At 44.6% G+C, this 18,183-nt stretch overlaps 2 protein-coding genes across 7 annotated transcripts in view; one reads left to right on the top strand and one right to left on the bottom strand.

The window, feature by feature from the left end:
* DBF4B (DBF4B-CDC7 kinase regulatory subunit) overlaps nt 1-16,858 on the bottom strand; it is a 51,993-nt gene extending 35,135 nt beyond the window's left edge. Inside the window, exons 1-3 of one of the 3 annotated variants that reach the window (XM_077747767.1) lie at nt 16,737-16,858; nt 5,343-5,384; nt 3,254-3,319 (exon numbers count right to left, since the gene is read on the bottom strand). In XM_077747767.1, the coding sequence (XP_077603893.1) occupies nt 3,254-3,319; nt 5,343-5,370 (94 nt within the window). In that variant the 5' untranslated portion in view covers nt 5,371-5,384; nt 16,737-16,858. Of the gene's footprint in view, nt 1-3,253; nt 3,320-3,782; nt 3,919-5,342; nt 5,385-16,736 lie in introns of those variants that run through there. The other 2 variants (XM_077747769.1, XM_077747770.1) reach the window with 2 other exon arrangements.
* A 60-nt stretch (nt 16,859-16,918) lies between these two features.
* The window catches only part of CCDC43 (coiled-coil domain containing 43), a 14,993-nt gene continuing 13,728 nt past the window's right edge, over nt 16,919-18,183 (top strand). For 3 of the 4 annotated variants that reach the window (XR_013331008.1, XR_013331009.1, XM_077747771.1), the window contains exon 1: nt 16,919-17,159. Coding sequence is in view for 1 of the 4 variants with exons in the window: in XM_077747771.1 (XP_077603897.1) it covers nt 16,956-17,159 (204 nt within the window). In the remaining 3 variants the exon portion in view is untranslated. The remainder of the gene's footprint in view (nt 17,160-18,183) is intronic. The other variant, XM_077747772.1, reaches the window with a different exon arrangement.

The following is an 18,183-nucleotide window of genomic DNA, read 5'->3' as shown; positions in this document are numbered from 1 at the left end:
CCAGCCCAATTACCTACAATGAAGTCTATCAGCTGATAACCCCCTTCCAATTGGCATTTCACTGCCTCACTTCTAAATATGAATGGGTAATCAAAGATCATCAGATATTTAAAGAAAGCCTCTAACAAGAAATCTGACTACCAAACAGAAAAAAGAACTTGGAGGAAATAGAGACAATACAGGAAAGCGGAAGAAACCTAAAAATACCATAAATATCCTCAGAGAGATAAAGGAATACGTTGTGTTCCATAAATACACAGACAAGTTTAAATAAGGAAACATAAAGAGAAGAAAAACTTTTTAGAAATGTGTAATATGAAAAAAATGTATGTTACAGAACTAAATTTAATATGACTGCAGATTAAGTTGAAGAAATCTTCCAGAGAACAAAAGACAAATAGATAGAAAGTGGGAAAGACAAAAAAACTAAAGAATCAGTCCATGAGATCCAACATCTGAATAAAAAGTTCCAGATATAGGAAAGAAAGAAAACGGAGGCGATGGATACTACAGAAACAATGCTAACAACTTTCAGAACGAAAGAAAAGGAGTTTCCAGACTGAAAGTTTCCACCAAGTACCAACTCCATGAATGAAAAAAGTCCCCCATCAGGGCACACAGTCAAGAAATTTCAGGACATTAAGCAGAAAGGCGGGGGGGGAACCAACCCCACAAAACACAGGATTTTGGCTTCATTTCAGGTAATATTAGGGATCAGTAATTTAAAAGCCTTCCTAATACAGGGGCTCAGTGGGTTAAATGGCTGACTCTTGATTTCCGCTTAGGATACCATCTCACAGTTCCTGGGATAGAGACCCAAGGTTGGCTCAGTTTGGCTCTGTGCTGAACTGTGCGGCCTGCTTGGGATTCTGTCTGCCCCTCCTCGCCACACGCGTTCTTGCTCTCTCTCTTAAAATAGATAAGTAAAAATTTTAAAAAGGTCTTTCTGATATGCAATATCTAAAAATACAGGCTAAAATATAAATACAAATCCCATCTAACTACCAAGTTCATAAAATCAGTAATTAAGAAGACTCCACAAATGCCCCATTCAAATAATGAGAAACTGAAAACCACAGTGCTGGAAGCCAATGCCAAGTGCCCTGAGGGGGTCTGTGGGCTTAAAAGCAAAGGTTTGGGACTGATGAGCCTGACAGGCCCAGGAGATAAGGTCTTGCACCTGCCGAGAGTGAGGAGTTAGAATTGAGAAATCCCACCTGAATCTAGGAGAAAAGGTAAATCAGAAAATAATCCATCCACCAAGAGAGACTAAAAGGAATACTCCTTTAGCCTGGGCTCTGCAGGAAAAAGATCTTCTCTGAGAATTCAAAACCACAGGCCTCCCAAGAATTTGGAATTCAAATTCCATTACGTATATGGTTTAAGAACCCACTACCACCACCATCAAACAGAGAAATTAACATAGAAAGTAATCCCAGCTCCTAACGCCTTTGGCATACTCCAAATAATCAAATGCAAAGCAATTCGAGAGGCACAGCTTAGCTCAGGGCTCCCCAAATGTCCTCAGATAAAGCATCATCAGATATCAACTCACCCTTCAACAGTATAAACAACATCCATTTATCCCCAACCACTCCTTCCTAAAGGACTTTGTGGAGGTATCCTTTGGGATGAAGGAAGCTAGACCCAGAAGGCAGGCCTGAAATGCCAAAAAATGTGGCAAAAATATGTATAAATCTAAACAATCACTGATGGGGGCGCCTGGGTGGCTCAGTCGGTTGAGCATCCGACTTCGGCTCAGGTCATGATCTCATTGTGTGGGTTCGAGCCCCGCGTTGGGCTCTGGGCTGACAGTTAAGAGCCTGGAGCCGGTCTTCGGATTCTGTGTCTCCCTTTCTCTCTGACCCTCCCCTACTCACGCTGTTTCTCTCTCTCTCTCTCTCTCTCTCTCTCTCAAAAATAAATAAAACATTAAAAATTTTATTAAAAAAACAATCACTGATGTAGAAAACAGTAATGATAATGGCTAATTTGGAAATAAAGACAATAATCATATTGCTGCTAGATGACAATAATGTTAGATGGGGACAAGGATGGTTCAGAGACAGCCAGTCTAGGCCCTTGTCCTGTTCAGGAGGGAGGTAGAAATATTTACAACATTTCTACATGCTTCTACAAGAAGCAGTACGTGGCTGAATCACTATATTGTACATATGAAACAACAGAACACCGTATATAAATTATGCTGGAATTAAAAATTCAAACAGGGCGCCTGGGCAGCTCAGTCGGTTAAGCATCTGACTCTTGATTTTGGCTTAGGTCATGATCTCAGGTTTGTGAGTTCAATCCCCACGTCGGGCTCTGTGCTGACCGTGCACAGCCTGCTTGGGATCCTCTCTCCCTCTCACAAAAACAAAAATAAACATTAAAAAAAAAAAAAAGGAAAAAGCAGATCACTTACAAAGGAATAAGAATTACACCTATGTCAATTATCAGCAACACCTACTTTTTGTTTTTTGAGAGAGAGAGATAGCGTGCAAGTGGGGCAGAGAGAGAGAGGGAGAAAGGATCCGAAGCAGGCTGTGCAGTGATGACAGCGGAGAGCCAACTCACAAATGGTGAGATCATGACCTGAGCGGAAGTTGGGTGCTTACCCTACTGAGCCACCCAGGCGCCCCAACAACATCTACTTTTTGCAGGAAGAAAATACTGAAGGAAAAAATCTTTGACTCAAGGGTTTTAACCCTTGAAATCAAGATATTCTCAGGCATACAAGCCTCAGAAATTTTACCACAGAAAGCCCCCTTTGGAAAACACTGTTGGAGAAAGTTCTCCAGCAAACAAAGAGTAAATAGTAAAGTGTATCACTGTTTCAAAAGCAACCAAAGCTTGTATCTCTAACAATCCAGAACTCAAACTAGAAGAAATGGAAAAAAAAGAGGAAGGGAGGGTATTGAGGGAAGGGAGTATGGCTGCAATACTTGTCTATTTCGGTGGGTGTTTAAGTTTATGGTAAAAAAAAAAAACCCATGGATATGGGCTTAATAAGGTACTCTATCCTGATTCCCCATCTGCTAATCTTGTTAGTAACATCAGACTGAAAGCTCTTCTTTGTCCTTTATCATTAATTCCTAAACGATTCACACCATTCCTCCACATACACGCACTCAAAGCCACTAAGGAATCAGGAAACCCCAATACCGTTAACAATTCTCGACCTTTTCATCCCGAAAGACTTGGTGCAGGAGTAGCACCTGCGACTTCGCATCCCGAGTTCTGACCTGTTACCTACCTACGACCGGAGCCCGGGGACTACTCTCAGCCATAGAACTGTGCCGCTCAGAGAATCTGCCGTCGCCTGAGAAAGGACAAAATGCATCAGAAAGGACCACCTTCTTTAGCCTTCGACCTCCCACTATCCCCTCCCCCCGCCTCCCAATTCCCGCAAAATACCCAGCGCGGCTCTCGGGAAAAGCCAAGACTGAACTCCATCACAAGCCACATCCCGTCTCCCCTCCCGTGCCTCCTTCCAGGCTCCTGTCCATCAGTCCTGCAACCCCCCTCGAGAGCTCTGCGCCCTCACTCCCGTGGCCTCCTGGCCACCCCTTTTGCATTTCAGTTCCCGTGCCTCCCTCCAGGCTCTGGTCCCCTCAGTCCCTTCGCCCCCTTTAGACCTCTGCCTCCTCAACGCCTGTAAGCCCTTCTTCTCGGCCCCTCTACGCTCCTCAGCTTCTGCACCTACCCGCTCCCCAAGTCCTGGGCACCTTCTCGATCTCTTAGCCTCTCTACACCCGTATAACCCCTTCCACCTTCCTTCTTACCCCATCTTCCCCTTCCCGGCATCCGTACCCTCTCCTGGCTCCCTCCTCAAGGTCTGCGTGGTATATTCGCGGGCTCCATGAGCCTTTTCAAACGACCGAATGCCCGAGGCCCCTCCGCAAGAACACACCACCAGGCTCCAGGCGCCCTCGGCCGCGGCTCCGGTTTAAATTTCTTGTCGGCCCCGCCCCTAAGATAGCGTAGTAGATGCGAGGGTCTGCCCTACGGTGGCCCTGCGAGGTCAATATTAACTCAGCAAATCTTCCCTCTCCCTATTCCGCCCCGCTCTCTCCGTCCGTCCCTTCATTTCTTGGCTTTTCATTGGGTGGAAAAACCCTGCGCCTTAACAGACCGGAAGTTGGGAATTAGAGGTAGCCTAGTTTTAGTGATTTTTCACCCTGAGCTGGTTTGAAATTTCTAGGAGTTCGCTAACAAAATAGGCCTATCTTTGAGCATTTACAATTTACAGAAACATTTCACATACACATCATTTCGTCTTCACACCTTTGTTTCCTTCCCTGTTCTCCACTTACCCCCCCCAACAAAAAATTCTCAAAAGTGTCTCCTCTTTTCTTCACCTCACGTAATTAGTTTGATCCTCACCTCTCCACTAAAACTGTCAACTGTAACTTCCATGTTCCCAAATCCTACGGTCACTTTGCTACGCTCAACAGATCCAACTTCTAGAACATTGAAAAAGACTATTCCTTCCTTCTTGAGCCCATTTCTTCATTTTGTTTCTTCTATTTCTACCAGTTTTCACCTTCCTTCCTTAATCTCCTTCGCTGGATCCGAAGCCACTGTTCCACCTATAAATGCTGCAGCAGGCCAAGGCTTTAGCCCTTAGCCCTCTTCTTTTCCATATTCGCGTTTTCTCCCTAGGAGATCTCATTCAACTCCATGGCTTTACAATCAACTGTATGCTAATGCCTGCAGAACTTCTATCTCTGGTTTCCATCTCTCCTTTGATCTCCAGACTTCTATATTCAAGCAGATACTGGACATTTCTGCTTGGATGTCTAATGGACACTTCCAGCTCAACACGTTCAAGATGGAACATTTCTTTCATGAACCTACCCCTCAAAACACCCCAGCTATTCTTCTCCATCTCAGTAAATGTCACATAATCCACTCAGTTGTTCAAGACAAAAACCTAGAGGTTATTCTACTTTCCCTTATCCCCATCCCCACTCCAGAAACAAATTCTACCAACTCCAAAGTATCTTGTATGAGACCACTTCCACCATCTTATCAAGCCACCATAACTTTTTGACCAAAGCACTGTGTCAATTTTTAACACTACTTCTACTTTTTTTTTTTTTTAAGTAAACTCTATCCCCAACGTGGGGCTCGAACTCATGACTCTGAGATCAAGAGTTGCATGCTCTACTGACTGAGCCAGCCAGGCACCCCAACACTACTTTTACTCTTGAGTTGCTTCCTGTATCTCCCCAAAATAATCCATTCTCCATGCACAACTGGAATATTTAAACACCATGGCATATTTTACACACACACAATCCCTTCCAGTGGGGCCCCTCCATACACTAGATTATACATACCAGCCCTGATGAACCAAAGCTTGGCCATGTGACTTGCTTTGGCTGATGAAAAAAGAAAAAAAGTGACATCACTTCCAAGCACAAGTTTTAAGTGACAAGATCATTTACCAAGTTCTTTTACCCCATCACAATGACAGGCAATGTCCTAGCTAGAAGCTGACCTGTCAGCTTGGGTTCCTGAGTAAAGATTACAGGCAACCCCAAATAGATTTGTAGTGTAAGCAAGAAATAATCCTTTATTATTTTAAGCTACTGAGATTTTGGTAGCATTTGTTACTATATCATAATCAAGTCCAAGTTTCCCACAGTGTAGCACAGTCCTTTCAGAAGGTTCCATGAAGTCACTATTTTGTTAATAGCACAAAAACATTATTTTCCATTTTTCATTCTCATTCTCTCATGAATGTTTAGTGGAGTATGCAGAAGCAAAATAAGAATCTAACACTCCTCTGTTTAAAAGTTATTAAAAAGATTTGGAGTGGGGCGCCTGGGTGGCTCAGTCAGTTAAGCATCCCACTTCGGCTCAGGTCATGATCTCATGGGTCATGGGTTCGAGCCCCACATCAGGCTCTGTGCCGACAGCTAGCTCGGAGCCTGGAGCCTGTTTCAGTTTCTGTGTCTCCCTCCCTCTCTGACCCTCCCCTGTTCACGCTGTCTCTCTCTCTCTTTCTCTCAGAAATAAATAAAACATTTTTAAAAAATAAAAAAATATAAAGATTTGGAGAAATGTGAAACAATGCCGTTCTTCTAATTATTTTTGTTTTGGAAAATATTTTTCGTTAAAAGTGCATTATTTAAGTTAGCACACAGTGTGGGCTTATTCTTAAATGAACAATATATTTTTTAAGTTTTTATTCATTTACTGAGAGAAAGAGAGAGAACATGAGCTGGGGAAGGGCAGAGGGAGGGAGGAAGGCAGGGAGAGAGAGAATCCCAAGCAGGCTCCACATGCCAGTGTGAGCCCAACACAGAGCTCAAACTGTCTTTTTTTAAAAAAATTTTTTTAATTAATTTGTTTTGTTTTTTTTTCTGAGAGAGAGAGAGAGAGAGCGTGAGCAGGGGAGGATCAGAGAGAGAGGGAGACACAGAATCCAAAGCAGGCTCCAGGCTCTGAGCTGGCTGTCAGCACAGAGCCCGATACGGGGCTCAAACCCATGAACCGTGAGATCATGACCTGTGCCAAAGTCAAATCTTAACCAACTGAGCCAGCCAAGCTCCCCAATGAACAATATTTTCAACCTTTAATTTCCAATGTGGTAAATATCACATAGTTTATTTTCTAAATATACATACAAATACATAAAATCTTTACATGTATACATTTATTTTTTTAATGTATCTTTATTTTTGAGAGAAAGAGACAGAGAGACACAGAGAGAGCACGAGCAGGGGAACGGCAGAGTGAGGAAGACAGGAGACCCTAAGCGAGCTCTGAGCTGAGAGCCAAGAGCCTGACAGAACATGGGGTTTGAACTCACGAACCGTGAGATCATGAACCGAATTGAAGTGGAACACTTAGCTGACTGAGCCACCCAGGCACCCCAATTTATAAACTTAAATTTTAAAATACCCACATTTGTGGTGTCTCTCTCGATTAGATAGGGGCCCCCAAACGTGGGGTGTTCAGATCGGGTGGGGGCCGGTGGCGCAGACGGTGGAAGGATTCACTCGAGGCAGAACACAGGAGACGGTTTATTTACTTTTTTTTAATGTTTCTTATTTATTTCTGAGAGAGAGAGAGAGAAAGAGAGAGAGACAGCATGAGCAGGGGTGGGTCAGAGAGAGAGGGAGCTACAGAATCTGAAGTAGGCTCCAGGCTCTGAGCTAGCCATCAGCACAAAGCCCGCCACCAGACTCGAACCCACGAACCGTGAGATCATGACCTGAGCGGAAGTCGGACGCTTAACCTACTGAGCCACCCAGGTGCCCCAGGAGACGGTTTATTAAATACACTACAAGCAAGCGGTGGGCAAGATAGCGGAGGAGAGGCTGTCGGCAACGAGGCAGTGGGCGGAGGCGGTTTTTAAAGAGAGAAGGTGAGGAGGTCTGCGGACGTATGGAATTTTTCCTTTGTTGGTAACTGAGACTGGGTGATAAAAAATATTTCAACATCTGCACGGTGGTTTCTCGGATCGCCTGCTGTGAGGGAAGCTGGCAATCGTGGCTTGAGAAAGTTCGAGTATGCCGTGGAGAGGCTCTGGTGGAAACAGAAGGGGATGGAGGCCTCCTGCTAACAGCCAGCACCAGCTTCCCACTACTGTGGCTGAGCCCTCTTGCCAGGAGATTCTGCAGCCCTAGCTAAGCTTTCCAGTGACTGCAACCTCAAAAGGGATCCCAAGCCAGAAAAGTCCAACCAAGCCGCTCCCAGATTCCAGGTCCCCAGAAACCCAGAGGAAATCAGTGCCTGGTGTTGTTTTAAGTCATTGTATTTTGGGGTGACACAGCAACGGATAACTGATAAACACATTTAAAAAGCTGTTTGGGATCCTCAATTTTTAAAAAAGAAAATAGGGGCCTGAAACCAAACCAAACCAATTTCAGAACTGCGAACCTAGCTTATCCTGTCTGACAAATAAAACCAGTGAAATTGCCTTCCCTTTCAAACCCACCCAGTGGCTTTCCCTGTTTGCTCCTCTGGCAAAACGTCCCTGTGTCTTTTTTTTTAAATTTGTGTGTGTGTGTGTGTGTGTGTGCCTGGGTGGCTCAGTCAGCTAAGTGTCCGACTTTGGCTCAAGTCATGATCTCACAGTTCATGGGTTCGAGCCCCACGTTGGGCTCTGTGCTGACAGCCAGCTCAGAGCCTGGAGCCTGCTTCGGATTCTTTGTCTCCCTCTCTGACCCTCCTCTCCTCACACTGCCTCTCTCTCTATCTCAGAAATAAATAAAACATTAAAAAAAAATAAATGTGTGTGTGTGAGAGAGAGACTGAGCATGAGCGGGGGTGGGAGAGACAGAATTCGAAGCAGGATCCAGGCCCCAAGCTGTCATCGCAGAACCTGATGCAGGGCTTGAACTTGTGTATTACAAGATCATTCCCTAAGCCAAAGTGAGCCATGGCCTGCTTAACCGACTGAGCCACCCAGGCGCCCTCAAACTTCCCTGTGTCTTGAATGAGCCAAACTTGTGGCTGCCTTAGGGCCTTTGCACTAACAGCTCCATTTCCCACCTCTTCTCTTTCCTTTTAGGCATCAGATGGAATCTCACTTTTTCATATGGGACTGCAGAGAGCACCTGACCCAAGAAGCAGCTTCATTTCTTGCCAGTGTGTGCCACTTGGGCTTATTTTCTTCACAGCACTTACCACTTTCAGAAAGTATCTTACTTGTTTACCATGTGTTGTCTGTATTTCCCCAGCTAGAAAGCGAGATGATAAGAAAAGGGACCTTTTCTGTTTCACTCACTGCTATATGCCCAAAATAAAAAACCTGGTGAGTGTTTACTAAATATTTGTTGAATGAATGACTGAATCTCTCTGATCTTCAGTTTTTTCATTTCTAAAAGGAAGATAATATTATCCAACAGAAAATGGGGTTTTAATTTTTTATTTTTATTTTTTTTTAAGGTTTTTTAAATTTATTTCTAGAGAGAGAGAGAGCGTGAGCAGGAGAGGGTCAGAGAGAGAGGGAGTCACAGACTGAAACAGGCTCTAGGCTCTGAGCTGGCAGCCAGCACAGAGCCCGACGCGGGGCTCGAACCCACGAACCGTGAGATCATGACCTAAGCGAAAGTCGGACGCTTAACCGACTAAGCCACCCAGGCGCCCTGGGGTTTTAATTTTTTAAAGTGTATTATTTTGAGAGAGAGAGAGAAAGCATGCGCACGTGAGCAGAGAAGGGACAGAGAGACGGAGATAGAGAATCCCAAGCAGGCTCCGGGCTGTCAGAGCAGAGCCTGACACAGGGCTCGATCCCACAGACTGTGGGATCATGACCTGAGCCCAAATCAAGAGCCCAACTGAGCCACCCAGCTGCCCCAAAAGTGAGGTTTTAAATATTAAATATGTGTTTAGCACAAAGCCAGTGACCAGAAAAAGGTACCCTTTCCTATTTGGCAGAAAATATTTTGAGATAATACTTCAAAATTTTATTTCTCAGCATTTTTCTTGATTCTTGAAGGAAAGTGCTTAAAATTTTTAAAAAAATCAGCTCATTATCATAGAACAAGGACTTCCCAATATCTAAAACACTTGTACATATAGATATAGAAAAGACCAACCACTCAATTGAAAATGGGTAAGGGAATATTCATAGGAAAAGAAATACAAAGAGCATTCAAATATGCTCAACCTCACTTAAAATAAGGGAAATGCAAATCAAATCTACACTGAAATGCCACTTTTCACTTAACAGACTGGCAAAGATCAATTTTGCTAGATAGTGCCAAACTACCTTACATCGGGGTTGTACCAGCCTCCTAAGTGAAGCAGCTTGGCACTACCTAGCAAAATTACAAATGTACATCTTTCCACCCAGCAATCTCATTTTTAGGAGTGACTCTACAGATGTACATACTCATACATATGTGCTATGGCTTATGTAATATCTACTGCAGCACTGCAGTATCTACCAGTTATATGGTGTTTATCAGAGAAATGCCTATAAAATAATGGCACAGAAAAGGGATGCAGATATATTTATTTAATTACTCTATTTTATAACTACATAGGCAGCGCTTACTATGATATTCAAAGTGCTTTAAACTTTATTTACTTTGAGAGAGAGAGAACGTGCAAGCACAGGCAGGGAAGAGGAAGAGATAGAGGGAGAGAGAGAATCTCAAGCAGGCTCCTACTGTATGATGGGGCCAATCCTGGGAACTGTGAGATCATGAACTAAGCAGAAACCAAGAATCTGACACTCAACCCATGGGCCCCCAAGTGCTTTAAAAATAATAATTACTTTAATCCTCCTAAAAACCTGGTGAGGTGAGCAGTTAACAATGTCCATTTCATACATGGGAACACTGAGGTTATAACTTGCTTGAGGTCACACAGTCAGAAACTTTTAGGGCTGGGATTTGGACCCAGGCAGTCTGACTACAGGGGCCATGCTCTGTGCTGCCGCTCAATGGAGGGCAACATGGAGAAAGAAAACTGATACCACAATATTAAAATCTGATAAAACAGATCTTTTTTTTAATGTGTAATGTTTATTTTTGAGAGAGAGAGAGAGAGAGAGAGAGAACAAGCAGGGGAGGATTAGAGAGAGAGGGAGGCACAGAATCTGAAGCAGGCTCCAGGCTCTGAGCTGTCAGCACAGAGCTTGAACACAGAGCTCAAACTCACGAACCGTGAGATCGTGACCTGAGCCAAAGTCAGACACTTAACCGAATGAGCCACCCAGGTGCCCCTGAATTTATTTTTTTTTAAATTTTTTTAAATATTTTATTTATTTCTAGGAGAGAGAGAGACAGCACGAGCAGGGGAGGGTCAGAGAGAGAGGGAGATACAGACTCTGAAACAGGCTCCAGGCTCCGAGCCGGCAGTCAGCACAGAGCCCGACGCGGGGCTTGAACCCACGAACTGCGAGATCATGACCTAAGCGAAAGTCGGACACTTAACCGACTAAGCCACCCAGGCGCCCCCCTGAATTTATTTTTTACCTAAAAGAATAAACACAAGTAAGCTTTACTAATCTGTCATAACTAGACTGACACTGGTGGCCTTCCCAGGGTCTCTCTTGTCACACCCCTTGGGTTGAGTTATCGGGGGCAGGAGGAGTGGAAGCTTCATATTTGGATGGGTATGGTATGGTTTCTGTCAGCTCTGTAGTGTGTTTGTGTGTTAGTACTCTATATAGTTTACATACGACCAGAGAGATGGGTTTACAGATTATGCTATCTGGATTTGATTTTCCTAACCCTCCAAAGTGGGTTTACAAAATTTGTTCAAAGAAGCAAGATTTAGATTACTCACAAGTGAACGCTCCAAGTACAAACATTCAGGTTCAATGAAAATCCAACCAGTATTGAGAGGGTGGCAGCTGGCCAACAAGTGAAAAAAAAATCACTGAAGTTCAAGAGAAATTCTTGACTGTAATGAATCCTTGACACCACTGGACTGTATCACTTAAAAATGGTTAAGGTGGTAAATTTTATGTTAGGTATATTTTGCCACAATTACAAAGAAAAAAAGAAGTGGGCTAAGTAATGAAGCATATGCAAACTTATTTTGACTAAGGATTTTTATAATCTGTAGGATATTTGTAATACGTTATTTACTTTTTTTTGTTTTAATTTTAAAGTAATCTCTATTCCCAATGTGGGGCTCGAACTCATGACTCAGATCCAGAGTTGCACGTTCTATGGACTGGGCCAGTCAGGCGCCCCTTACTTCACTTTTCAATCCCCCCCCTTTTGTATGTCTTATGTCTCTTTTTATTTATTTTTGAGCTGGAGAGAGACAGAGCATGAGCAGAGGAGGGGCAGAGAGAAAGGGAGACACAGAATCCAAAACAGGCTCCAGGCTCTGAGCTGTCAGCACAGAACCCAAAGCAGGGCCTGAACCCACGAACCACGAGATCATGACCTGAGCCAAAGCCAGATGCTCAACCGAGGGAGCTACCTCAGTGCCCCATGTCTTATGTCTTATATGTCTTATTATGGACACACTCATTTGTTATAGTGGCTCACATATGTAATTCACAAATACACATTCGTACATTAGAAATGCATGGTGAAATATTTTTACTGCCAAGAGTATGTGGCAAAAATATTTTTGATGCTTACTGGCCTACTGAAACTTTCCCATAAACATACAAAGAGACATAGAAGATGTGAATTGATGCACTATTTGCAAAACTGGGAAATGATCTAAATGCCCGTCACCAAAGGAATAGACTAATGAGACATATTCAAGCAGTGGAATACTATGCAGTTGTCTAAATGAACAGACAAGAGCTGTATGTACAACACGGGTAAAGCTTTTAAAGATTTTATTTTTAAGTTATCTCAACATCCAACGTGGGGCTGTGAGGTGGGGCTGAACTCACAGCATTGAGATCAAGAGTCACATGCTCCACCAATGGAGTCAGCCAGGTGCCCCAACATGCGTAAATATTTCAAATAATTTTATGTGAAAAAAAGCATACCGCAGAATGAAAAATCCAACATACAAGTGACATTCTGTTTATGGATAGTATGTATGGATACAAACATACATCCATACTGTGTAATATATACTATGTTTCAAAACATTCAAGAGGAAGATAAACACCAAATTCAATAATAGTGGTTACCTCTGGGGATGAAGGGAAGAAAAGGAGATTGGAGGCAGTATTCAAGCAGGTTTTTTTTTTTAATGTTTATTTATTTTGAGAGAGGGAGAGCATGCGCATGAGCAAGCTGGGGAGGGGCAGATGGAGAGAATCCCAAATAGGCTCCAAGGTCAGTGTGGAGTCCCCAGTGTGGAACCGGATGCAGGGCTGGATCCCATGACCGTGAGACCAAGACCTAAGACGATATCAAGAGTGGGACACTCAACCAATCCACCCAGGCACCCCTATTTTAAAAAAAAATGCAAGGTAAATAAATATAACAAATAGCTCATAATTTTAAAATAAGATGGGTATTTTTTTAGTATTTGAAATTAAAAAAAAATTTTTTTTAATTTCTGAGAGAGAGAGAGAGAGACAGTGTAAGCAGGGGAGGGTCAGAGAGCAAGAGGGAGACACAGAATCCAAAACAGGTTCCAGGCTCTGGGCTGGCTGTCACAAAGCCCGACGCAGGGCTCGAACTCACGAACTGCGAGATCATGACCTGAGCTGAAGTCGGACGCTCAACCGAGCCACCCAGGCGCCCCTAAAACAAGATGTTTTGAAACTAGTCTCCGGGAGTCCTCCTCCAGCAACAGCTATCCTTCCACACCTGGAGTATGTTTCCAGAGCTATTTTATGCATCTGCAAGGATACATATGTGTACATATTCTCCCTACCCCACCTTCTTTTTAACACATATGGAAGCAAACATCATATACTGTTCTGAGCCTCACTTTTTTCTTTAACAACATATCTTGAGTTTTGTTACCTGTCAGTACATAAAGAGCTTCCTCCATTTTTACAGCCCTCCAGTCCTGCCTTTCGTAGCTTGAGCCAGTCTCCCACTTAAAGAATGGAGACTATTTCTGTCCTTTCACTACAATAAGTATCACTGTAATGAATGTCCCTAAAAAATATGTCAGTGTGCACACATGTGCATATTATAAGTTCCTGGAAGGAGAAATGCAGGGTCTTTTCAAGTTGCCCTCCAACAAGATTGCACCGATTTACTTCCCACTCCAACATTTTCCAGTGCCTGCTACCCAATCACAGTTCAACACAGCATATTATCAGACTTTTAGTAAAGACTTCTTTTTGAGACAGAGAGCGCATGCACGTGAGTGGGGGAAGGGCAGAGGGAGAGAGAATCTCAAGCAGGCTCCACACTCAGAGGAGAGCACGACGTGGGATGGTCCCACGACCTTGGGATCATGACCGGAGCAGAACTCGAGTCAGGTTTATTAACCCAGGACTGAGCCATCCAGGTGCCCTGGCCCCAAGCCTTTTGGATCTGAGAGGCAAACGTGGTTTCTCACTGCCAAATCTAATCTGCATATCTAATCTGCCAAATCTAATCTGCATCAGCATCTTTAAAAAAAATTTTTTTTATGTTTTATTTATTTCTGAGAAAGAGAGAGACAGACACACACACACACAGCATGAGCAGGGGAGGGTCAGAGAGAGAGGGAGACACAGAAACTGAAACAGGCTCCAGGCTCTGAGCTAGCAGTCAGCACAGAGCCCGATGTTGGGCTTGATCCGTCGAACCATGAGATCATGACCTGAGCCAAAGTCGGAAGCTTAACCGACTGAGCCACCCAGGCGCCCCTGCATCAGCATCTTTTTATAGTGAAAATGGTTGTATTGATTTTTCCAATAAGCTGTCATGTGTCCATTTGTATATTTTTAACCATGAACAAGTACTTTTGTAATAACATAGCCAATAAGGATTTTTTTTTTTTTAATGCAGGGTCTGAGTGGCCTTCCCATGATAAGCCCATCATAAGCCCATGATGCCTTCAAAAACCTTCGTGCATAGTACCAATACGAGTTTCCTGATTTCGATATTGTACTAATAATTATGTAGTACCATTGGGGGAATGTGGAAGAAGGTGCACAAGTTTCTATGTACTATTTTTGCAACTTCTCAGGAGTCTGCAATTACTTGAAAATAAAAAGTTAAAAAAAAAAAAGCTAAAAAAATCTCCTGGTACTTTTCTGGTTGGGGCGCTCTGTACTGACCTCACACTATGATCCTTGAGTCACAATGGCTCCCAAGTTGGCCAACTGACAAGCGCTACCTGCAAGATAGCCCCTGGGTTAGAAGGTGTATCTGAGGGAGCACTCAACTGGCTTAGTTGGTGGAGCATGTGACTCTTGATCTTGGGGTTGTAAGTCTGAGCCCCATGTTGGATGCAGAGATTACTTAAAATCTTAAAAAAAAAAAAAAAAGTGTATCTGAGGACTGAAACGGGCAAGTCTTTGGGGGCTGACTCTGGCTTTTGACTCCATTCCTGTCACATTCTAACTCAGCACACAGAGGTCATGGAGATAATATTCACACTATCTTATATTTCCTAGCTCTACAGTGTTCCATTCATTTATATTATCTCAACGATAATAAGGGGAACCCACAGAAGCTTGCCTTTCTTTGTGCTGTCACCCCCTGAATCTCTTCTATCTGAACTGTGTTGCTCAAGCTATCCATAAATCTCTGGAGGTCCCTCACAAACTTTTGCACACAGTTCCCTACGTCGGAGTCAGCTCTCTTTCTCTGCTCATCTTTTTGCCTAAAGAACTGTTATTCATGGGGCATCTGGATGGCTTAGTCGGCTAAGCATCTGACTTCGGTTCAGGTCATGATCTCACGGTTTGTGGGTTCGAGCCCTGTCCCTCGTCAGGCTCTGTGCTGACAGCTCAGAGCCTGGAGCCTGCTTCGGATTCTGTGTCTCTCTCTCTGTCTGCCCCTCTCCTGCTCGCGTGCTGTATCCTATCTCTCAAAAATAAATAAAACGTTAAAAAATCTATAAAAAATAAAAATTTAAAAATTAAAAAAAAGAACTTTGATTCATTCTCTAAAAAAGTGCAGGGGCGACTGGGTGACTCAGTCGGTTAAGCGTCCAACTTCGGCTCAGGTCATGATCTCACAGTTGGTGGGTTCGAGCCCCGCATGGGGCTCTGTGCTGACAGCTAGCTCAGAGCCTGGAGCCTGTCTTCGGATTCTGTGTCTCCCTCTCTCTCTGACCCTCCCCTGCCCATGCTGTCTCTATCTCTCTCTCAAAAATAAATAAAACATTTAAAAAAAAAATAAAAAAAAATAAAAAAGTGCAAGTACTATCTCCACTAGGCAGCCCCCATCTCCACAGCTTCCAACCCCACTCAACAGGAACTTAATCTTCTACGCACGCTACTACAACCTCATTGGACAAAGCTCCATTAAAACGTTTATTTCACTATATTGTCATTAAACATGCCTGTTCCCACCAGACTGAAGATCCTTTGAGAGCAGAGATTTTGTGATGTTCATCTTTGTACTTTCAGTGCTAGCAGCAATGCATGTTGTAGATAATATTCAGTAAATGAGTCAGGCCAGTGACCTACCAGCCTCTCTGCAGTTCAGGAAAAGCCAACCCAGGTTCTTGGGTAATTCATTTCAGCCCAGAGCCAGGTGTTTTGCAGACTCAGCGCAGGCTCTGGCAGCCATGCAGAAGCCCTTGCCTCTAGTTAGGCTTCCTGTAGTTTCGGGACTCTGTGCCTCAGTTTCCTTACCTTTAGTACAGGGACATTAAAAGTATCTCTTCACAGAGCTGTTGAGGGGATTACAAGCAATAATGCACCAAAAGCTCTTAGCACAGTGCCTGGCAAAGAGTAAAGAAGTCTCTTCAAAGATAATGCATTTAAGTGTTGAATGAATGAGTAAAAAATGACTTGAGGTTGCCTGATCATTTATTGGGCACCTACTGCATCCGGTACTACGTTAAGAGCAGCAAGCTAAGTGCAGAGAAGCACCTGCAGCACACTGGACGGGTCTCAACACAGACTGCAGGGAACCACGGAAGGTTTCCTGGGGCTTGAGTTTTGACACCGGAGGAGCTTGGAAAGGCAAAGGTGGTGCTAGCTGACAGCGACGGTGGGTACTCCGAACAGAGTCAGCAGGTTCCCTCTTGAAAGCTGTGTGGGAACGGGGGCTTAGAATCTACCGAGGGCGCGCGGCAGGGCAGCTCGGTGAGATGCACCTAAGCGCTGGAATCGAAACTGGGTCCCCGCCCTCTACAGTTAGCAGCCGCGTGACTTTGGCCAAGTTACCGAACCTCTCAGAACTTCCCCAACTGTAAAGAAGGAGTCTGTTAAGGATACTCACCTGCCAGGGTTCCGGAGCGATGACGTAACCGTGCGTATGCCAACAGACGCTCTATTCAGAAGGAGCAAATGCCCGAGCCGGTGACTACCGGGCGATTGGCTCTACGCCGGACGAGCCGGGGAGTGGGTTACCCCTCGGAGCATGCGCAGTGGGCCCGCGGCGCGGTCCGTCAGGCACTGCGGTAGGCGCCCTGGAGGCTGGCAGGACCCTGACCCCAAGATGGCGGCGCCCAGCGAAGTGGCCGCGGCTGCCTCCGGCGAGGGTGATGGTGGGGGCAGCGGCTTTGGGTCGTGGCTGGACGGACGGCTGGAGGCGCTGGGAGTGGACCGAGCCGTTTACGGCGCCTACATCCTGGGTGTCCTGCAGGAGGAGGAGGAAGAGGAGAGGCTGGACGCTCTGCAGGGTATCCTCTCTGCTTTCTTGGTGAGAAGCCTGGACACGTTCCTTTAGCTTCCTGGCGGCCCCTGTCAGTACTTCGTACCCCCTTTCCCATACCTTGTGTCCCAGAGGATTAGTGGTCTCACCTGGGAGAGGAATATTCTGAGCTCTGGGCCGCGGGGGAAGAGGGTTGCTCATCAACCAGGATTTGGGGAAGCCAGGGGGTTACAGGTGCATAGAGAAGAGTGTCTTTTATTCCTGGGGACACGGCCCTCTTGGGTGCCTGTGGGTGAGCTCGGTGAATATTCTTCCGAATGCACTGAAATGCCTACATGAGAGTTTTAGCATAGACGCCTAACGACCAATTTCATTCCCATCCATTGACGGTGTTCAAAGAGAGGAGCAAAGTGCTCTGGGTTGTCTGTGCTCTTTAAGTGACAGTGCCCAGTGCTACCCCATGACAAAAGCCTGCAGGTAGTACCCTCTTGGTTCTTGTTCTGGAGGCAGGAATAAAGAAAAGGTAAGCAGGTAAGAAGTCTAGGTATAGGTGTAGGCCTAGGCCGGACTGAAGCAAATATTGTGCTTGATCTTTTACAGTATTTAGAAATGCAGTAACCATCCTTGTCTGCTGGCGGAGGTGGGAAATAAGGTCAGAGTTTTATCGTTCCAATTTTTAGTCTGTGTGCTGCCAAACCGAGCATTAAGGTCAGAGTTTTAAAAGGGAGAGAGAAACTTGGCAGGTTCAAGAATCAGAAATGTGTACTTTAATCTGCGTTTAAGGAGTAAATCACTGGATAGTCCACTTTTCCACCCTGACCGTTCTGCTGCCTTCATCTCCACTTAAACTTACTTGGTGGAACCACAGTTCAATGATTGGGCGTATGGTTGAAATACAATACTAGTGCAGCTGTTCCAGGGCCTCCTGGCAAGGTCCCCTTTTTAGTCCCAGAGTCTGCTCTGGTGAGACTGACCTATAAATGGGAAAGCCTTAACACAGCTTGTGATGCATCTCATAAGTTCGGTGGAGATAAAACACTATGTAGTAAATTCTTCTCCTGGACCCTGACCT

Source organism: Crocuta crocuta, unplaced genomic scaffold, assembly GCF_008692635.1.
Source record: "Crocuta crocuta isolate KB4526 unplaced genomic scaffold, BGI_CrCroc_1.0 scaffold289, whole genome shotgun sequence".
Classification (NCBI taxonomy): Eukaryota; Metazoa; Chordata; class Mammalia; order Carnivora; family Hyaenidae; genus Crocuta; species Crocuta crocuta.
The sequence above is the reverse complement of the archived record's forward strand: the minus strand, read 5'-3'. Positions and strand labels throughout refer to the sequence as shown.